This window comes from Melanerpes formicivorus, unplaced genomic scaffold (assembly GCF_026170545.1).
Source record: "Melanerpes formicivorus ecotype bairdi unplaced genomic scaffold, bMelFor1.0.p_v2 SCAF_2, whole genome shotgun sequence".
Taxonomy (NCBI): domain Eukaryota; kingdom Metazoa; phylum Chordata; class Aves; order Piciformes; family Picidae; genus Melanerpes; species Melanerpes formicivorus.
The window spans coordinates 7,921,838-7,945,342 of record NW_027142354.1 but is presented as its reverse complement, the minus strand read 5'-3'; the positions used below and the strand labels follow the sequence as shown (position 1 = coordinate 7,945,342).

The following is a 23,505-nucleotide window of genomic DNA, read 5'->3' as shown; positions in this document are numbered from 1 at the left end:
GGAGGTGGTGGAGTCACCATCCCTGGAGGTGTTCAAGAGGGGATTGGACGTGGTACTTGGTGCCATGGTCTAGTAGTCATGAGGTCTGTGGTGACAGGTTGGACTTGATGATCTTTGAGGTCTCTTCCAATCTTGCTGATTCTATGTTTCTATGATTCTTTAGATCTGGGCTAATCATGGAGTGTAGTGATACTGTGATACTGTGATACTGTGAAATATAGAGACCCCAATGCTTCTTTTGAAGTCAATGGAAGACAATGGGTGAGCAGCACCTGGGAATATTAAACTGTTACTAAACTATCTGAACTGGAAGATGCAGTTCTTGGCATCCCTTCATGAAAATGTTGTCTTAGCCATGTTATATATATGAAATCTAATTCAGATGTCTTAAATACATGGCAGAAGCTTACAGAATTTCATCAACAATGACAAATTACATATATGGTTAGACATTTTATAATCTGTACTAATTGCTAATAAATTTCAGGATAGAGTAAATGAGTGAAAAGAAGTGCTGATTTTTAGCCAAGACTATTACATTTTTTTAATGGAACTTCATAGACTTTCACTTGATAGAGTTCCTGTCAGTATAATGAGGACAATGGGTTTCTTTTGTTGTTTTTTTTCAGTTGGTGATAACATACAATTTATATTTCACAAAAGACCTTTTTCTTCAGGTACTACATTTGTTATAAATAATTTTCTGAAGAAGTCTATAGGCAGGATTTCAGAGTATACAGGCATTTACAGATGCTTAAAAAACCAATTCCAGACACATAAACTCCATTTTTAAAACATTTTCTTTACAGAGAAACATTGTGAGTTCCAAAATGTTTTAAACAGATCTTGACTATCTAAGCCTTTCAGAGTAATATTGCTTTGTGGAATGGTGATTCCTGTCTTCAGTGACATTTCAGTCAAGCCACCACTGACTTGGTATTTCCAAAGGCAAAATTTATTCTCCCCACACCCTCCTTGCTAATATTATCGCTAGCAGGATTCAGCTTAATGATTAGAAGGCAGCTTATCTGTACTTTTCCACAGTTAAGCACTTTTTAATAATTTATGAGAACCTACTTAAAAATTGCTGTTTGTTAAGTTTTGTTTTTTTTTCAGAGTAACTGAAACATGATTATTTAAAGGAGAATATAGACTTTCTTTTCATACGGCAAGCTTTATAGCAATCTGGTCAGAGTTTAAATTAACTCACAGCTAACAGGAACAAAAAAGACACAACCCCTAAGATTTTAAATTTTAAAAATGACAATGGCTGATCCAAATACAGGCACCTTTTTTTTTGTTTGGTTGGTTTCCTTTTACTCCATAAGGTAGCACAGAACTAAGACTGAAAAGAATCTACAGTCCAATTATAACATTATGGCTATAAGATTTTTGCATACAGTTATCATCTTAGGCATCATGAAAGCTTCTTTAAGATCATAGCTCATGGAAAGTTGTAGATTTTGCTTGACAAAATGAAAATGCTATTACTATTATTATTATTAGGTATTAAAATGTTACTGTACTGCAGCTTTCTTAAGATTGCTTCCATGCAATAAAACGTTCATTAGTGAAGGTTATTATATGCTATATTAAAGTGCATCTAATAAGACATGATCTTATTATGGCTTTACCTGACCCAGTAAAAGTGTCAAGTGATCCATCTCCAGTTGTTGTTGCTGTTTCACTGCTATTCAGGGGTTCTGTTTTTACTGCAAGAAGAGACACTACATAGAAGAATAAGTAGACATGAGATTTCACTTCTAAATTTATAGTGGAGTCCTCACACCAGTCTCACCAGCAGCAGTCCAGCTAGAACAAGCATGCAGTGCAACAGCTTTGACCTTCATTCTATCACTGTGTTGAAACAGTCTACACTTGCTCCATCTGGAATGGTCATGCATCTACATTGCTTTTTATCTGTGCATTTGTCTATCTATTGCTTTTAGCAACTGGAGTATCTTCTGGGGGGATTTCAGCCTAAATCTAATTGATTCTAAGAATTCCCTAAGAGTAGCAGAGAGGAAGGAAACATTAGCTGTCAAGGGATGTAGCACTTAACAAAAATAGTTTTGCCTGACAAGTGAAACAATAATAATATGGTTTCAGGCTCATATAGAAGCAAATTACTTTCACAGTGCCTGCATTCAGCTTTCCCCTTTTACAGAGTCTGTGGGGGGCTTTTTAAGCTAGGTCACCAGCAAGCAATTTTCCATAAATGAAGAAAGAAGTTTAAAAGAAGAAAAGGCAAAAGAACTAAAGTAGGATAAAAATGACAGCTATGGCAAGTCAGCTTCTAACTCAGAGGTTACCAAGCTTTTAGATCCACTCTGAACTCAAGTTCTTTCTTACAGACCAACGTATGCTCTTACCATCCAACCTACAACTGAAAGCACCACAGAGCCAATCTTGATTTTATAGCTTAATATGTTATCTGGCACGGACTTTTGTGATGGAGTTTGGAACCACTATTTTAAGTGAGGTGGTAAGAAAGAGCAGTACAGAATGCACATCAGGTTTTATTAGATGTTTGACTAGGAGATGTGGAACCCCAGACAACATTGTACAACAGCTTTGTGAAGGTCAGTTAGGTATATGTGTGAGCACTTATCACATATATATCAGCAACTTGCTTACAGATACCACAGGACAGTTCACTGCCTGGAGGCACAGAGCAAAGTGGTAATGAGAACCTGCACAGGCCACTACTGCAGTCATATGCTTGTTATTGAAATTCCCAGGAAACAGCCTGGGATTTTGGAGAAGCCTTTTCTGTTACAGCCAGGCTAGCAGAGCCCTGCCAGTAAGTCTAATGTATGTCAGCCACAGGCATTTTCTGCCAGCTAGCTATCTGAGCCTCTGAGAGGCATCAGTTAAGCTGACCAAAGCTCTTGTCTGTCAACATCATTGCTTCCACAATTGAGTTCACTTGCAATAGTAAGGGAAGAGGAGGAATTTCATGTTCTGAGCTGGCAGTGAATTTATACACTATGGCTCAGATTTAAGCCACCTAATATCCTTTTATATTCAGTTGAGAGATGTACTTCCAGAGGGCAATTCAGTCCAAATGCAGTCTGAGCTGCGCTCAAGTTCACCATCCCTCTTACAGTGTGCAGAGGAAAAGGTGGCAGATGAGCTAAATAAATATTTGGCATTCTCATGGGAAAAATCTCCAGAACAACACCTACAGAACCTTTCTGCCATTCCTTCCTGTGTCTGTAAGGAGCTCACTGAGAAATACAGCCACCAATACAGCCACCCCACATGAGTTACACTCCTGTAATATCATGTTCAATTTCCAGTCACTCTGCTTAAGGGATCTTACTTCAGCAAGTCATATGGGATGATGCAGATGTCTACACTTGCACAATTGACCTACACTTGCACAACACTAAATTCAAAAGGACCTACACTAAATTCAAAAGGAAGACTCTTTAAATCTAGTGGGCAACATATTTAAATCAGAACGTATTTGTCTCAGTGAGAGAGAGCGCATCCTGCAGTGTTGCAGGTACCCCCGTGCTAATCAAACCGAGCAGCACTTTCTTATACAAGTTACACATTTGTGTCTTTCTGTTTACTGGGCAAGATTTTAAAAATATTTGAATATGTTCCCTTTAAATGTAAAATTCTATTCATTATCCTTTCTCTTTAGTGAAACTACCCCGACCATATATTCTTCCTGGATGTAGCAAGGTACTAATTCAATTTGAAATCAACAGGGAAGAATTACAGCCATATTTTTTCAAGCTGTTGTTCACTCTTTGTCATTTTTCTGGTTATTACCTTCACATTAAAAAATAAAAAATTCTGTGGAAAAAAAGTACAGAACATGAACAAAGAAATTTGTAAGACTTTTCTCTATTTAGGTGAGAAGGATGTGATTTTGTTTTCATCAGGTCAATAAAATATACATCAAGTAAAAGCTTAAGAGTCATTTGTCACAAAATAATTGCCTCCATTGGACTCCAGGCCTCTCGGTCATTTAGAACATGTATTGTTGCCTGAAGCATGCAAAGTAGCTAAATTAATTTGTCTTCTGATTATGATATACAGATGTCTGCAGGTACTGCAGTAGGAGAATGAAAAATCATACTATGTTGGAGAGATCTGTATTGTCCCCTCTGAAGATCTCTGGTCATATTCTACTTTACAAGAAGCATGTCTCTTTTCTCTGCAGAGTATGGACATTTACATACATGAAAAAAAATACCTACTTTTCAGTACTTTTGTCGTTTTTGTAGTCAAAAAAGTATTCCAGTATTGTCCATACCAAGCTACACACCTATTTTCAATACTGCATCCAGAAAGACATTCCAGTATGTGCCTAACTGTTTTAATCCTCAAAAACTGCAGTAATGAATTGAAATGTTTAGAGTTGTGTCTAGTTCTGGTTAATGCCAGCTGCAGTGCATGTCCACCAGCGCTGACAGTCACCATCTTTTCCTCTGCCTGTCAGCAGGAAAGGCTCTAAAACAAAAGAAACTCTCCTATGTAATTATCTTGAGGAAAAACATCATATCGGCACTGTGTTTTGTTGAAAAATACATGTAGAAAGTATTTGTGTATCTGCTTGATTTTAAACAGTTCTACGTTGCTACATTCAGATTTTATCACAGTAAGGAATTCATCAAGGTTGTTCCTCAGTGTGGCTAGAGAGAGGCTTTTTTAAAGTTCTTTTTGTTGGTATTTTGTGCGTGTGTATGTGTTTGTGGTGTTTTTTTATATCCTGCATATCATTAGGCCTAGAAAGGAAAAAAAAAAGCACTAAGCTAAGTAACAACCAAACCAAACCAATCCAAAACAAAACGAGTATTCTAACAGCAGATCAAAACCACAGGAACATTTAAAGCTGAAATCACACTAAAAGCTGACGCCAATGAAAAACACAAAATCATCCCTATGTTTCCCACATGCAAGATAAAACATGGTTCTGATACTGCTATGGCAACTGCTCTAGTTGTAATGCAAAGGCTGAGAGTTTGAACTGGCATTTTGGAGAAAAACTTTATAGAGGCTATACATTTCATAATATATTTTCAACATGCCGATTCATTTTACATTTTTTAACATATTGGTAAAGATAAAATGAAAATTAATCTCAAGCTGGAAATAACATTTGAGACTTGATAACAGTGAGGACTACTGACAGAGTAGTTACTATGATCATTAGCAGCTGGGGCATACAATATACAAGGATGGATAGAAGAAGCTAGGCTTGTTCTGTCTTAGGAAGAGAAAGCTGAGGTGAGAGGTAATTGCTGCCTGAAGCTATCTAACTCGAAGGTGCAAACAGGACGAAGAACAAAGGCACACTCCTCTCAGAATGTGCCTCATGAAACTACACAAGGCAAGAGACACAAGCTGCAGCAAGGGGAAGATCCAATTAGATATAAGAGGAAAATTCTTTGCTGTGAGAATAGTCAGGCTCTGGGACAGGCTGTGGCATCTCCACTTTGGAGATATTCAACACTGCCTTGTGCAACATGATCTAACAGCAAAGTTGGCCCTGGTGTGAGCAGAGCTTGGCCCATCTGACCTCCAGGGATCTTGTCCAGACCGAATTACTCTAAGACAAACTCAGAATACAGCTCCCAACAGGCAACAACTTCTACAGAATGAATTCTTTACTTGAAAGACCTTAGCAGATAACATGACTGCTACTGTGCCAACATCTTTTTTTCCTACAGAACATTTCTTTGTAAAGGACTGAAAATGAACACAGAGTTTTTAGAGGCAAGAGATGCTACCACTATGCATGCAGGAGACCAAGCAAGCGCAGTAACTATTAGAGCAAACATGTCTCACTAAAAGCTCATGTAAAACAATAAACCACACAGCTTGTTATAAAATCAAATTTCCTCTTTCTTTTTAGCAAGCCTTAAGGGTTTTCCCAGGAATATACATAATTAGAAGGAAAAAAAACTTTCTGCTGCCTATGGAAAATCAGATTAAATGCAAGGACTTTCACATTACATTTCCTCACTACTGACAATTAGTATCTAAAGTATTACCTTCCATGATTTCTGAACATGCTTTACAGTTCACTGAAGTGACAGACTAAGTTAGCTCAGATCTTCCTTAAATTTAAATTCTTGTAACTGAGACAGAGCGTTCACATGGAATCATTTATTCTAGTGCAAATGACCTTCTGTGCTCAAGTCTGAATCTTTCATGGGGGCAAATTCTCTCTGGTTATGTGGCTTAGAAATGGCAACCTACTCCTGTAGGCTTTTTCAAAAGGAGTTTTGATATCTTCCTAAAATTAGTGCAAACCTGCACAGCTTAATCACCTACATAATACCTTGCAGAGAGTCATGGTGATGCATGTTTACATCTAGAATTAATCCCATATGTACTGAGTAGTGTCATAGATATAATTATTATTAATAATCATAGCTCATAAAAATTAATAATGCAGGAGAGGAAATTAATAAATGAAAGCAACAGCTTGAAAAAATTGGCCAAATGTTTATAAAGTGGCATGTAACAAGCTGGACCTAAGCTTTCATTAATAATAAAGGTAGTAACAGAAGCAGTAACAATCATGTCAACCTTGATTTGTGCTCAGGTAATCATGTAATGTTGTACCTAAAAATAAAAGAAAAATAACTATAACTGGGTATTCTGTGGAAAATCCATTGGTCTGACTTCCAGCAATGCTGACTACTGGCAGTTCTCAGCAATGATTATCACCACAGGGCTCTCCCAGTCTCTCAGAGGATGTAGATGGCGAATCCAATTTTAATTAGGTTACATTCTCTCTGCTTATCAAATGACTTTCAAAGTATGGTAAGGTAACTACTACAACTTCTTACCAGCTTTCTGTCTGTGGGAAAGGCATCTGAGAAGGGGGGGGGGGAGGGGGAAGGGGTGAGAAAAACCCCCATGAAAATGTTCAAAACATAACAAAAGAACAGAGCAAACCAAAAGAGATGTTACACAGCAGTTACAGAGATCACACCACCACACACATGCACTGTACCAGGATCTCTCATACTTGTTGCAGAAGAGGGAGTACTGCAACTCAGCAACCAGTCTGCAGTATTTAACACAGTCATGTTGTCTCCTGAGAACAGCAATGATATAATGGTTCATTCTAATGTCTGTTCAGTGTACGCTGAAGAGTCTTTATGGCAAGTATATGTTTTTGCACTCTGAGCCAAATTGTTTAACTGCATTATTGTTGGGGGGTTTTATGAGAATTACTGTAACTGGTTTATTTTATGCAAGCATAACATAGAGGTACCTAGTTAATATTGTTCTTTAATGGTATGCTTGAATTTTTCCCTTCTCTTTATGCCAGAAGAAGGATTCTATTCTAAAAAATGTGAATCAGTTGAGCCTTAATGGTTCAGCCCTTCTCTGCAGACTTCTGTTACCCTCACAGACAGATACACTTTTTCTGACACTGATAGATCTTATTACTTTTTTTTTGTAATAGGGTAAGTGAATAAAATGCTTTACATTGTGGTTAGAAAAAAAAACCCAAACCTTCAAAACTGTTGATGACAACTGTTAAACTAGAGAGCAACATAGAAACTCTAAAGAGGCCTGAAATCCTAGTTTGACTCGTATCTATGGGATCACTCTCATGGATACTAGTGGGAACAAGACTCCAAATCACAATGGGGTACCCTGTGTTCCACTGCTCCAACTCAGCTATGCCAGCACCTATTATATGAAAGTGCTAGACATCTGCATTATAGCTGCATGGTAGTTCTGTCCTTACAGTAATAGATACAGCAGTAATACCAGTTACTTTTGAGGCAAATAAAAAAACATCACCTATGAAAAACATCCACTACCTCCCAAGAAACAGAATTGGTATCTTCATCATGGTCAAAATATATCTAAGACAAATTTTGATGCACTTCTATTGAAAGAGATTTTAAATTAACCTGAATGTGTGCAGCTCAGATAATAAATTATTACTCAGCTGTGAGCTATGATGCAGAAAATGCAATCTATTTGAAGTTACCAGCAGGTATAATGAAACCTTTAGCACTTTGTTCAAATCAACCATTCCATAATTTTGCTTGTTTCACCTTTGCATAGTTCTGCCTCTTACTTCAACTGATGCAAATTAGAGAAGTGCTGTTGAAGTTAGTGAATTTACAGTGGTACAACCACCATTTTTGTCATAAATTCATCTTGGTTTAAAAACAGGTTTATGCTCATCTTGAAATTATGTTAAAAACACATATGAATGACTGAAAAGCAGCCAAATCTTTCTGTCTGTCAGCAGTACTTACCTCCTGTTCCATTTGTTGTAACTGAAGTGCTACTGAGATTAGTTTTCTCCAGTTTGGAACTACCAGGCGCATCACTACTTCCAACAAGATTATGAGGACTGGCTAGATCTTGCATTTCCATAGACCTGGTAAAGAAGAAGGTAAAAGTATTTAAATGCATCATGATACTACCTGTAGTCATCTGGTTTTGTTTTGGGTTTTGTTTTGTTTTGCTTTGGGGGTTTTTGTTTGTTTGTTTTCCTTTGTTTGGTTTGGGTTATTTCGGTGCAGTTAGATTAAAAAATCAACATGGGTTCACTTAAGGTCTTCTTTGCTTTTAACCAAACCCATAAAAGTATCTAATAATTTGATGTGAACAGCATAAATGCTGTTAAAAAAAACCAAACCAACAAACAACCAACCTTTAGGTATTATGAAGTAAATGAGATGGGTTCATGAAGCTGCTCAAAGAGCTTGTGAAAGATGTACATGGGAGAGGGACAAATGAATAAATGCATGTATATAGGTATTTCAAAGAATAAAACAGAGAAATTAAATGAAAAGTCAGTCATTACAAAAATAGTCAGGACAGAAACTTCTGCCTCCCATTATCTGTATTCTGAACACTGGCTTTCACCAAATCCATACTAAATCCCAGGAACAGACCATATAGGTGAATGAACACAACTTTCATGTACAGCTGGAAGATTCTTCATCTTTTCAAATGCATATATTCTTCCAAGCTCACTTGAGTTTTTGGTGTTTGGCTTTTTGTTGTTTGTTTGGTTAGTTTTCTTCTGAGTAATTTCTGGGAAACTTGCAGAATTGAAAGTGGATGTAAACCATAATGGATTTCAGCATCACAGTTATACTGAGGGACTGTGGCCATCTTTCATTCAGCAACAAGAGATCTGCCTTTCTCAGACAAAGCAGACAAGGAGCATGCATTTTTTTGTTAGACCAGTAATTGCAATCCAGTTTGCAGTATGTGCTTACCTATTCCTTGTTTCACTTATAGATTAATTACACAGACTTTTTCCCCAAAGAAACATTTTTGCTATGTATAAGCAAAGTTGCCAGTCCATCTGCCACAGGAGAACCATTTACCATATGCATGCTACAAAAGCCAACAGAAGGATTGTTTTACAGAGCTGTAAAAGCCCAATTCCACTGCAGAAGACTGAAATGGATGGAAATTGAAGAACAGTTGGGATAGCTCCCTAAGAATAACTGCTTCTGTATATTCATTTTCTGACCAGGAAGATCAGTGGCAAATCATTAAGGCAACACCTAGCATCTTAACTATTCATTGCAAGTGTCACTGCCTATCTTCTATGTTTCACACATCTTTATCCAGAGGAAAAAAAAAACAAGGTAAAAATAACCTCACCATCTTTCCATGAAATATGAGTCTGCTGTCTGAATCTATTTCTCTCCTTCAAGGTAAGAAAAAGAAACACACAATGAAAACATCTTCCATTTTGTGCTCCTTATTCTGTTGATGTCCTGAATACTTTAGATTGCCTCTCACTGTCTTCGTTTAACCCAAGACACAGGTTCAGAGCTTTTTTATGTTGCAGGAAAAGTAGGAAATACATTTCAACTGGGAAAGTGCACCAAAGCCTTAGCCAAAGGCAAATGAAGCAAAGAATCTCATATATGCCTTTAAATGCTCAAATCAAACCTGAGGTGCACCAACACTCCACAGCTAGGGTAGCCTCCCCAGCAGCAGTCTAGATGAGCAGTGAAAAACTGATATAGCAGAAGACTATGTATCAGCCAGGAAGACTTTTATAGCCATATTCAAGGAAATGCAGAGGCACAAACTGAGGTTTGAACTGCCTTGACCCAGGTTTCTTCATCTAATTATATATGCATTTCTACACATCTGTTGGCAGTGCATTATAGTTATTGTCCATTGGGAATGTGATCAGTGTTAGGTGAAATTAAATGACTTTGAGTAGCTCACTGGTCCATCCGCTTTTGTTTGGTAGTTTCTGTACAAGAATAACAGCCAAAGGTTAAAAAACAATCTGTGAGTTTCCATCTTGTATGCATTTAAGGGAGCAGGAGAACGCTAAACAAAATAAACAATGTGTTTCCTTTTACACACAATTTAATACTCCCCACGTGTTTACCTAGCAGTTTAAGTGTCACGATTTCCTGTTCAAGTACGATCAGCTCACAGATACCTAATGGGCAGTTCCAGTTTAGAAAGTTCACATGTGTTTTTTTCCTTATTGAGCATGAGAACTACAATAATTTGTTCTTCAATAGACCTAACATGGCCACGAATGCAATGCAAATATTTCATAAGCAAAATATTAGATTTACCTAGCTAGTGCATTTGAGAAGTATCCATCTTAAGCACTTTTCACACCAAAATGAGTGAGGTTTTCTTAACTGAAACAAATTTTCTTAATCAGAAAGCCATGCCCACTGATTTTCATTTACTTGGCAAAGAATATAAACAATGAAATTTTGTAAAGGGAACACTTTTTTTCCCCACACACCAGTGTGAAATCTTTCTGCTTTATATTGTTTTCTATAGCAAATGGTATCCCAGTTCACAATCTAGGCAAGTTAATTAACTATTACTATATTAAAAGCAGTGAGTTTACGAATAGACATTTTCTCTGCACGAGTAAAAGACATCCTGCACTTACTGGTAGTACATTAAGGATAAAAAGGATATCCAAACCAATAAAAAAATTCACAAAACCATGTGTATACATTATACTTATCCTGGGTGCTCTATTCTGTGTGAACAACTAAGAGGATTACTTTAATAGATCCCTTTGTGATTTATTTATTGAAGTGCCCCTGACCCTCTGTGTAACAGATGTCATTCAGTTCACCTTTCTGGATGCATTTAGTTTACTTTTAGTCCGAAAAAATTATTGGGAAGATGTAGCAGACCTACGAAAATCTTACAGTTCCACTGAATGAAGGATTTAGGAAAAAGGCTTAATAAAATGGATGAAATAATTCCAACATCTTGAATTCATTTTGACAAACTAAATATTTATCAGAGTCCTGCTTTCACTGACTTAATCAGAAGCAGGTTCAGGTTCAGTATGTGTTTTCCTGCACTAAAAGAAAGTAAAAGCTAATCTCCAAAGGGCCAATTAATACTTCTACCTTTCTGCATCTTTATTTATTAAAGACAGTTTTCTAGTAAATTCACTATGCTTCAGTTTAGACTGAACAAAGTTTATTGTTAAAGCTGCTTTAAAAACTACATTCTACAGCTTTATTTTGTAGTTTTTGTTTCTCTGCCAGGCACATAACTGTTCGAGCTGTAGTTTTCCCCCCCTCTTGCAGTGTCTCAAACTATTTTTTAGAGCAATTCAGTGAAATACTAAATGGTATCAAAAGATGCATTTTGAGAGGAAATGGATTACTTGGTAAGAAGATGTATTTTTCTCTGGATGGTTTATTTGAAGAACATTAACGTGACTCCAAGCTTCTGAGCAAAAGCCTGAAAACAGGCAAGTCAGAATTGTCTGTCTGTCTGTTTTGGCTACAATTTAAGTCTTTGAAAATCGGTATTTGCACATGCTTAGTGACTTACTTTATAGGCTTACTGGAAAAGTCTCTAAACCATCTCATTTCATAGAACAGTCTACCAGAACCCTGAGGACTTTAACTCCAACCTGGATGTGGACAATTCTACCAAACTGAAAAAGGTTTGAATCACAGAATTATTGAGGCTGGAATACACCTTGGAAATCATCAAGTCCCGCCAATGACCTAAGCGCCACATCCAGTCTTCCCTCAAACACCTCCAGGGACAGCAACAAGAAGCAGTATCAGAAAGATGGCTATGTGTGAGTCCTGGGCCTCGCACAGGAGAGCAAAGGGCAACAAAGTTGGTGAGGGGTTTGGAACACAAGCCCTATGAGGAGAGACTGAGGGAGCTGGGGTTGCTTAGCCTGGAGAAGAGGAGACTCAGGGGTGACCTTATTGCTCTCTACAACTACCTGAAGGGAGGTTGTAGACAGGCGGATGATGGTCTCTTCTCCCAGGCAGCCAGTACCAGAACAAGAGGACACAGTCTCAGGCTGTGCCAGGGGAGCTTTAGGCTGGAAGTTAGGAAGAAGTTCTATACAGAGAGAATGATTGTCCATTGGAATGTGCTGCCTGGGGAAGTGGTGGAGTCACCATCATTGGAGGTGTTCAGAAGGAGACTTGATGGGGTGCTTAGTGCCATGGTTTAGTTGTTTAGGTGGGCTGGATTGGTTGATGGGTTGGACACGATGATCTTGAAGGTCTCTTCCAACCTGGTCTGGTCTGGTCTGGTCTGGTCTGGTCTAGTCTATTCTATTCTATTCTATTCTATTCTAGTCTAGTCTAGTCTAGTCTAGTCTAGTCTAGTCTAGTCTATTCTAGTCTATTCTAACAAATCCTTGGCTTGAAGCCACACCTTTTCAAGGGTTAACTTATGTTCAGAAGTGTGTTAAGGAAGAACATCCAGAGACAAAGATTCCCCCTGCCCCCCATCTATACAGACAAACAGAACTTATGATGCACCCCAGCCCACTGAAGTGCTCAGCCCGGCATCATAATCCAACCTTACACAGGAAAGTTTAAAGGTGGCTAATTATGACAGCTCAATCTGACAACTGCATCGCTGTATGTCTGTATAGCTTTTGCTTGCATTATTTTAAATGTTAAGAGTTTGAGCCTTGCTTCTGTGGGTGTGTTTTTCAAATGTGCATATTTTTTTTCCCTTTCATTTCAATCACATACCCATTTGCACACTGTTCTTCTCCAGCAGAGTTAAAAATCTATTTCCAGAAAATTCAGGTAGTTACAACTCTGTTACCCTTTCATTTCAATCACGTATCCATTTGCACACTGTTTTTCTCCAGTAGAGTTAAAACCTATTTCCAGAAAATTCAGGTCGTTCCAACTCTGTTACCCATTTTCATTTCTAATTAAACTCCTATAAGGACAGAATAAGAGCTGAGTCATTCCACAGCTCAAAACTCCATTGATGAATTCTACAAGTAGATAATATCTAGATAACTTTCTTCCTTAAAGAGATCATATTTTAAAACTCTTTGCTCCATAATCCACTTTTACTGTATGTCAAGCTTTTTTTTTTACTATCAGTATTGAAAGTGTGAAATTATTTACATGGATTTATAAAAGATCAAATAGGCCTATGTGTTGGACTTGATGATCGCTGAGGTCTCTTCCAACCTTGGTGATTCTATGATAACAAAGTACTTCAAATCCTGGTCTCAACATAGTATTTTATAAATGCTAATTGCTCACTGTACAGAATTTTCAGTAAATTCAAAATAAAAGACAAATGCAGGAAAGACCAACAAAGGCTATTTAAAATGGAATAATTTAATTAAGAAGGACATCGAAACACTTGAGCGTGTCCAGAGAAGGGCAACAAGGCTGGGGAGAGGCCTTGAACACAAGCCCTATGAGGAGAGGCTGAGGGAGCTGGGATTGTTTAGCCTGGACAAGAGGAGGCTCAGGGGTGACCTCATTGCTCTTTACAACTACCTGAAGGGTGGTTGTAGCCGGGAAGGGGTTGGTCTCTTCTCCCAGGCAACCAGCACCAGAACAAGGAGACACAGTCTCAAGCTGTGCCAAGGGAGGTTTAGACTCGAGGTGAGGAGAAAGTTCTTCACCGAGCGAGTCATTCCTCATTGGAATGTGCTGCCCAGGGAGTTGGTGGAGTCCCCGTCCTTGGAGGCGTCCAAGAGGAGATTGGACGTGGCACTTGGTGCCATGGTCTAGTCATGAGGTCTGTGTTGATAGGTTGGACTTGATGATCCTCGAGGTCTCTTCCAACCTTAGTTATACTGTGATACTGTGATACTGTAATTTAGTTCATAAGTTAATTCTCTACATAACTGTGTTTAGTAGAATCATTACTAAAATTTGCTGTGGAGAAAAAAAAAAACACATTATTTGCTTGGTTTGTTGGTTCCCCCCTGCTTTTCTTACATCACTTCTGTTGTAACCCCAGTTCTTAAATATCCCAAACTTTCTCACAGATACCTGGAGCTTTGTCAATCTAAGATGTCAGACAACTTGGAGCTTCTGAAATTTAAAAAAAACCCAAGGGATTTCTCTTAATAAAAAATTAACTTTCATAGCAGTGTGAAGGCTGAGTAAAAGAGCTGTTCAGACTCAGCTAAATCTGTTTCTACAGACATCAGGTCAGCTCTCTGACAAACTTTCCATTTCTCACAGATCTTCCAGCCACATTCTCAAGATGATTCTCTCTTTCATATGCAGTCTGAACTGGCTTATACAAACCTTTCACTCCAACAAAAAAGAAGTAAGATTGAATGGGTGCACATACACATATGTCATTAGTCCAATAAAATCTACATAAAATCTGCAACAAACTTTAAAACAATCAGTCATAGAATCACAGAATCAATAAGGTTGGAAAAGACTTCAAAGATCATCAAGTCCAACCTGTCACCACAGATCTCATGACTACTAGACCATGGCACCAAGTGCCACGTCCAATCCCCTCTTGAACACCTCCAGGGATGGCGACTCCACCACCTCCCTCGGCAGCCCATTCCAATGGCTAACAACTCTCTTGGTGAAGAACTTTCTCCTCACCTCAAGCCTAAACTTCCCCTGGCACAGCTTGAGACTGTGTCCTCTTGTTCTGGTGATGGCTACCTGGGAAAAGAGACCAACCCCCTCCTGGCTACAACCACCCTTCAGGTAGTTGTAGACGGCAATAAGGTCTCCCCTGAGCCTCCTCTTCTCCAGGCTAAACAATCAATAACATTATAGTTTGGGTTTTTCTAGTTTATTTTTGTTTGTTTGTTTGTTTTTAAGAAACCTGTATTTTACATATCCCATCCACAGTTAGGCCAGGGATTTCTCTTGTTTACTTGCATCCACACAATCAAAAAATATTGCAATTAAAAAGAAGTTACATGAATCCTTTAAGAGTCCTCAAAGACTATAGTGGGCGGTAAGAAAGAAGGTAGAGAGAAGGATTCCGAATGATAGACAGGTTTGGGGGCAATAGACACATGCATACAAATGCCTGTACACTAACACACAGCTACTTCTAAACACTTAATAATTATTTGGTGTGAAATATCCACAATAGAAGTGTATAAATACACAACAAAAGCTTTCCAACATTATTCCACCAAAGACTTCCAGAAACAGTGCAAACCAACACACAGCCTAAAGACACTCCTCAAATGAGTAACCGTGGTGGGTTGAAACTAACCCCCAACTAATTTGGAGAACTACACCCCAAAATAAAATTGCCAGTCCAGTTCAGTTTGGGATGGAAGCAAATGAAGCTGTATTTACAAGCAAACTAAAATCTAGGAATATGAAATGCCATGAATATGTACAAAATATACAATATTTACATGTATTTACAATTTATATACAAAGCAAGGACCCCCCTGGACAAAACCAGGGAATTACCAATAGCTTCCCCCTCTCCACCCCTTTACCCCAGGTACAAGGGAAAGAAGAAAAGAGAAAAGCAGAGAGTAGCTTATTAGTTACTTAGCCACAACAGCAATGCTGCTAAGGTCAGCAACAGCCAAGTAAAAGCCACTAGACAGAACCAGCTAAAGTGAAGAGCTGAGACAGAGACATAATAGTTTATACAACTAACCTTATGTTAGTTATCAGACCAATGGGATTATTTAGACCTTATAATTATTCCCTTTACATCCAATAGTAATTTATTTACATTCTACCACTTTCTAGTCAAGATCTGTGGAAAATTTCCTAGGCATCAGCCTAAAACTGCCACAGTGACATTTCCAGTCGTTACACTAACTCTAAAATACAGGTTAATAATACTTTCTTTTACACTGTTTATGGCAGCCTTTGTCATTTTTTAAAGGTAATGAAGAAGCAGCAAAATCAATGAAATAACTTTGCACCACTGAAGTGACCACCTCCCTTGTTTTCCCGGGCTCATCCACTACTCCTGTACATCTTCTGAAGTTTAATACATGGCCAAAATAGCAGATCTTTGGCTATTACAGGCACAATCTTTCAAAAGCATGCTCCTTCACCATGTGAATTCTGGAGCCTGACAGACTTAAACCCAAATGTTAATGCTGGACACTAGGTAGATCTCCTTTCCACTCTCCCTGAGGCATAAGTTCCTAACTTATCTAATACGGTGTTAAGAAGCAGTACAAATTTTCACATTACAGAGATACAGCAAAACGTGTTTTCAGAGATCTATTACTTTTTTAAAGAATCCAGAAAACAAGTGCTTTTTTTTTTTTTTTTACAATCATTTGGAGATGAAAGGTGGATTTAATATAATTTCCATTTCACATGGGCTTTTTTTTAAGTAGGTGTCAACTTTTGTATTCCAAAAGTAAGAGAAAGGATCAAAATTAGTGCTGCATCGGTGCTCTAAAAAAAGATTTCTCTGTCAGTCTGCAATCAGTATCAGAGAGGGGACGTAAAATGGAGGGAATTTTATTGAAACAAAGAATTACAGCATTACAGTTTTTCTAGCATGTAAAAAAATACCAGATTGGCAATAAACAATTAGCACATCATGACGTTCAGCTTTGTAGAGCTGTGAGAGTACAACACTGACTGTATTAGATTCCTTACGAACATGGATGATTCATTAGAAGCTTGAACATCATCATGCTGCTTCCATCTCAATCCCTCCATCTAGGGATTGTAATAACTACTTGCACGGAGGGTCTTTCCAGTAGAAAGTGACAATAAGTAGAGAAAAACTCAAAATTGCCTTAGTTTGTTTAACAGCCTTTTCAACCTTAACACTACTGCTTTTCCTGCAGAGGATGGGACTCCTCAGTCATCTTTTGGGGCATAAAGTGGCACTGGTTGCAATTGTATCTCACAATCTTATCTCACAAATGCCTATTGTCCTTCTCTTGGCTATTCAAGGTCTAATTCCAGGAGGAAAAAAAGCTCATGAGGCAGCTAGTGTCAATGCTTGGGACACACTTGGTGCATAGGGCTCAGCTGAGAACATGGACAAGCAGGTTTGATGACAAAGACCAGCATTGTAGTGTGCCTCTTTGCACCCCATTCACAGCCAGAGAAGGATATTTCTTTTAACATCACTGCAGCTTCTGCCCCAGCCCTTGGCTCACTACTCCAGTTAAAGTTTTGCAATTGGCCCCCCCCCCTTTTGACCCTGTGCTACCTTGGGTTTCTCTGTGGTTCCTGACAACCAGGTGTCAAATATTTTTTGTCTTCATTAAATCTATGCTTCCCACTTTTCTCACTTCATGAGCAAATGACAAAGGCAATAGATTTTGTTACTCTAGTATGCAGCTATTGCTGTACTAATAAGCAGATATTGTTTTGTAGAAAGGGATATATGGATTTCTCCTTCATAAGTCTAGAGAGAAAAAACACCTCAAAACTGTTAGAAAAGCAAACAAAAAAAAGGCTTACAAATAAAAGCTTATTTTTGCTGGAAAAGAAAAACTGACAGTTTCTTTTCCTGCTTGAGGAACAAAAACAAAGGTGAAAAGGTTAGGTTTACTCTGGTGGTGACCAAACACAGTAATGAGTTTAAAAGGCTTGGATTGTCATGCTGTAAAATCGCTGAAAACTATTATTTGCTTAGAAGTCAGTAACTGCATGGTTTGCCCTGGTTTCTGATTGACTGGGACACATTATTTCAGTTTAACATCATTTAATGTGGTTTCCAGAAAACCACAGAAAACTATTTATTCTAGTGCAGATCAGTTGGCCACAAACCCACATTACATTATTTTCTCACTGCTTTCTGACTTTCATTGGGAATGAATGCCATTTCCCTCACGCAGTTAAAAGACAATGTAAAATTAATCTGCATTTCCACATTTGTAGCTGAAGCACAGAATAATTTCTAGGACTCACTTCTAGAGTCTCTTGTTGGACATGTAGTCCATTTGTCCAAACCCAACAGGTATTACAAAGAATAGATAAAAATCAAGACAAATCAGGGGGGAACATATCAAATGATTTACCTCAGCACAAACTTCCAGCTCAACCCTCTCTACGCTCAGGAGATTTCTTCAGTTACAAAACACAGGTCTGCACTAGTGAAACAGGCAGGCTGTCACTGAAAAGGCAAATAACATGAGGCTTTTTTTTCCATATGGCTCCCCTTCTACCTTACCTCCCCACTCTGTAGGTTTTGGTTGGTTTCATTTGATGAAGGCACAGGATAGTTTTATACAGGGCACTATTTATTCTGATGCAATATACTAGTGCACGCACAAAAAGAAAAGCTACGCAGAACGATACCTTCTGGCCAGCTGGATCCCAGAGTTTTAGATCTTTTTCTTGGGCTATTCAAATGGGAGTGCCACAGATTTGATGTGGTATGATTTCAGTTCAGTGTCTATGCACCAGGCACTGGAGGAAGTATCTGGAAAGAGGTAACATGGTGTCTGAAAAGATATTTCCCTTCTTCTTAAATAAAAAGGCAGCTGGTTGGAGAAAACCATTCTAGGAGCCAGACAGAGAACATCTAAACTAATCAACAGCAAGCTCCATCAGGATGGCATAGCAGAGAGAATGGTAGGGAGATCAACTCTATTAGTCCATGTACAGGCTGGACCATTCTGAACCTGGGCTGTACTGGAGTGTGCCTGAGCACCAGCTGGCACACACTTATCCCATTCCAAACACAATCCCAGCAGCAGCAATGATCTCATGCTAGAGGTGAGCTCAGGTAGAGTCATGTCTCACACACTGCCACCAGATTGGCCACACACCTACAGGCTGCATTACACAGTTACCATTCCTGGCATGAACAGAAAACATCTGAAGGTACACAGGAGGTTAAACTCACACTTCATCTGCTACTTAAAAAATTGTGGCTGAAGTAGGTTTTGAAGTCATTATGTGAGCATTTAAATAAATCAAAAAGTGATAATGACACTGCTGTTCCACAGGGAGCTGTCAGATACCCAGCTTACAGGAAATACAAGCTACTGGTTTACAGATACGCAAGACCTAAATTGAAGTTTTTGTTTCACAGGGCTACATTTTAAGAGTAGTAGACCGAACAGCTCCTATTTCCACTTCTGATCACTTCCAGGTGAAATGGCATTCACAAATTCTGTGGTTCTTACAACATGATCAACTGTGTCATAAACAAATAACAAACACTTCTGTGGGACTGACTGAAACACAAACAGCAAGCTTGTGCCTTGGCTACAGCTTCTGCAGAATAACTGCTCAGAGTCCCATCTGAAAAACTTGCTGGGAATTTCAGAGTCCTTTCTGTATCTCTTACAGGTGACCTGGTCACAGGTAAGGAGCAGGTAACAAACTCGGTGACAAGTGACAGGAGAATCTCATTAAGTCTCCCCTTTGTGTTTTTAAGTCTAATTTGAGCAACAAAGACTATTTCTCATATATGCAGAGGAATGTGGCGATGACTAGCTCTGCCAATTACTAGCCTGCTGCTAATCTGTCCTTTGTAACACATAGCCTTTGAAGCCGCACTGCTTAGTGCACAGAATTTCAAAACACCTCAGAAAAAGCACAAGGCAGTGTTCCTTGGGGCATGGCAGTCTGATTTCAGGTGGAACAATGGGAGGAGTTTTGAAAAGGCTGTTTGAATCCCTGATTTACTATGGACAATAAATAGGGTATGCTCTAGCACCTTCACTCTTTTCATGAGAGGAAATGCCCTCTTCCAAACCACTTGTTAACAGCAGACTTAGATGGAAAGAAACATCAAAGCACTGAAGGTCCTCCAAATCCCTGGCACTTATGCACAAATGAGAAAGAGGAATTTCTAGGGATAACATCAGCATTGTGCTACCTTCCAAAAACTGGTTTGGGAGAGGAAGTGATACAATTCCTCATACCCTTTCCTATGGTGCTGCAGATCTCCTTGTGCAATGGGGTAGCTCTTACATTTAGATCCGATAAACCTCCTAACTACCCTTCATTCTAGGTTTGCATGTGGAGTAGCTGGATGCCCATTTTCAGCAAGGGGGCACGTAGTTAATTCCCTTAACCTGCTGCATAAACACCATCACCAGTGAAGATGGGACAGCTGGGATGCCTAGGTGTAGACATTTGTGCCTGATCCATATCTGGATTATTAATTGAAATATAGTAATAATATTAGCAATTATAATATTAGTAATTACAATATTATAATGCCAACTGTGTTCTTGTAAGAAAATACTCAAGCAAATACAAAATTGGACAATCAGGGATGAAAGTCTGGACATTTTGCTTCAGTGGAGCTTGACTGCATGATGTAAGTATGAACTCACACTTTCATAACAAGAAAGCAGAGTTGTGGCTGACTTACCCTGAACTGAAAAGTCTGTTCTATTTCAAACTAGTTATTGAGACATGGTTCTTCTTTGTCAGGGATTGCCCATGGGAAAATAAGCTCCTTCAAGTGTGCTGTATTAGAGTAATCATACCTCATTTCAACATAATTTCTTAGAAGGGGCCTTGTGAGAACTTCATCCACCTCCAGAAAGGATGAGTTATGATGACAGACCAGGCAGTATACACAAGTTGCCAAATACTTGTAGGTTTCATGCTCCATTCAAAGCTTCATATTTTAATGTTGTGGATTTCTCTGAGTTGTTTTGTTGTGGTTTGTTTTTTTTTGTTGCTGTTGTTTTGGGTTTGTGTTTTGGGTTTTTTTCCCTTTTTTTCTTTTTTTTCCTTTTAAAATATAAAATATAAGGAGTTACTGGCAAGCAGTCTTAACATGGGAAACATTAACACATCACACTTTAAACAGCGAAGTTTCCCTTAAAAGTTAAACCTGAGCTGAGTTTGGCTCCCAAGACAAATATTCTGTAGTTTACCTCATGTGGAGAACGTTATGTTTGGCTCCAAAACAGTTTGTGTCAAAAGCAATTATTTCTGTTCTCTAATTGCAGTCACAACAATGAGCCAGGTTTAGAATATAAAATAAATATATGCCACTTTCTGACTGCCTGATGCTTTAACTACTTCATTATCTGATGATTCCTGTTAAGTCCAGGAGACTTTATTACCTATACAGCTGAAAGAACAAGATCATTTCAGTCACTTTTAGGAACTAATTGCATTCAAAACAACTCTGAGCAAGAGACAGAAGGATGCTCTGATAAACATACTCGTGCTGGCAGCCCTTTACGATTGATATCAAATGATTACATTACATTTTACTTCTCTGTTTGATTTCCCCAAGTCATTTTATAATTTGAGTCTTAAAGCATACATGTAGTTTTTATATGCCTTTTTAATTTGGGGTGATGTAGGTGATTTTTCTAAGAGTCCATAAATACGTGTCGCTGAGGACTCTTGGGCAAAATCTGCCCTGAATTATCCCCTTTAGACATAAGAAGGGGCAGGTACCAGCTGCAAATCTGTAACACCTCCAGTTCCAGCTTATGCCAATGTCTCATCTGGGCAGGGGGAAAACTTGCATGGGCAAGTGGGCAGTACCACTGCTTCAGCTCCAGCCTCGCTCTCTTCCTGCAAACACAAAGCAGTACTGGAAACCAGCCTGCCCGGTGGAAACTGTCCTTTACAGTTTCCTCTGATAAAAGCCAAGTTTACACCAAATGGTTTGACCTTGCTATGACTTCTGGCATACTGTCTAGCCTTTAAAACTCATTAACTATCTGATTCTGTCCAAGTCCTGAGGATAAAAGCAGTGAAGAGGAAATGAACCCTACAGAGCTGCTGTTTTTTAAGTTCACACACACCTATATTGCAGACTTAAGACTATAACCTCACTGCACTTAGCACTGGTTTCCCAGTTGCTAAGAATGTGATTTGTAAGACAAGGCATGAGGGTAGGAGATAATAATAATACCATCTTTTTATAATTATTCTTGTTTCACATCAAATTTTCAAATATGATTGTTGTAAAATATAGTCTAATAGTGAAACACTAAGGGGGATGAATATGTTTCTCTAGACTATTTTGAGAATGTCATGAGAAGCACTGCATCTCTGAGAGCACAGGCAGAGCTTGTTTTTCTGCTTAGTTTAATCTACATCATTAGAAGTGAAGTAAGACACAAGCCTGAACTAATACAGGAATAAAACACGCTCTTATGTCTAGTCACCTGCCAATTACTTGTACACCAAAAAGCAAATAAACACCTCCAAAACCTTTAGAAATTAAAGTGACAGAGATTCCATTGTAAGTTGAAACTGAATTCAAAATTCACCTAACAGCATCTCTTCTCTGCCATCTTTGCTCATGCCATACAATAAATAATTTTGCTAAGAAGTCTATCCATGAAATTGCTTTATTTATTTGGGTACTGTGTGTGCCTTTCTCCACAGATCTGCCAAAGATACCTTCCCACAGACTTGCTGTGCCAATCCTGGGCCTCACTTAAATGGCAGACAACCACCCCCCAATGAATTAGATTGAGACCATTATGCTCATTTTCACAGTTAACCAAATCCAGATTTGAATGTAGGTTCTCAAAAGTGGATGGCTAGTGGAAGGCAAGTGTATTTTGTGCTTCAAGGTGAGAAAGTTACCTCTGTTCTACAAAAGACAAAGCAATCCCCCATGAAATTTGACAATAATCCAGACTCAGACCACAGTAAATTATAACACTTGGCAGCTAAACTGGAGAACCAAATCCAGAATTGCCAACAAAACTCAGGGTACACATTTGAATATATGGAAAGCTTTGTGATTTCTAACAGAAAGGAGCCTATACAGGCATCTTCTAAGACCCATAAAGAATCTTTAAAGTTGGAAAGGAATGTGTAAATTCTGAGGGCCAGATGAGAGGGGTTTTTTATTTTCTTTTTAAAAATATTATTTTAAATAAAAGCATTCAAATGGAGAAGATAGAACAGACAGACCATCTGCAATGTAACCACATAAAAGAGCCCTGGGCAAATCCAAATCCATTAAGAGAAGTGCTTGACAAATCTGCCAAAGAGCCAGATGCTGCTTAGAGGAGTCTGGTTCCTACTGTCATCTGGATCCTGCGACTTCTGTTCCCAGAGGACAACGACTGGTGCTCAGGCTGTGCTGTGTGCAGAGAGGGCCAAAGCACAGCTACTCTCTGATAAGGGCACCTTAACATAAAGAGAGCAGACCAAGTCTAAAATATTAGAAGAGTTTTAGCACACGTGTGCAACATGAAGATACGGACATTAGAAAGCAGAAAGCACACTTCAGAATTTGTTTATTTGCATGCAGTCTTTTTTAATGTGTTGGTGTTTTGGGTTTGGGGCTTTTTTTTTTTTGTTCCTTCTATTCTTGTTTCCTGCATTACTATTCTAACAAGTAGTTAGGATCACG

General features: G+C 38.5%; 1 protein-coding gene across 1 annotated transcript in view; it reads right to left on the bottom strand.

Moving 5' to 3' along the window:
* The window catches only part of EYA4 (EYA transcriptional coactivator and phosphatase 4), a 183,362-nt gene that overhangs the window by 55,240 nt on the left and 104,617 nt on the right, over positions 1–23,505 (bottom strand). The window contains exons 4-6 of the mRNA XM_068149808.1: positions 8,256–8,380; positions 7,001–7,069; positions 1,635–1,727 (exon numbers count right to left, since the gene is read on the bottom strand). Coding sequence (XP_068005909.1) covers positions 1,635–1,727; positions 7,001–7,069; positions 8,256–8,380 — 287 coding nt within the window. The remainder of the gene's footprint in view (positions 1–1,634; positions 1,728–7,000; positions 7,070–8,255; positions 8,381–23,505) is intronic.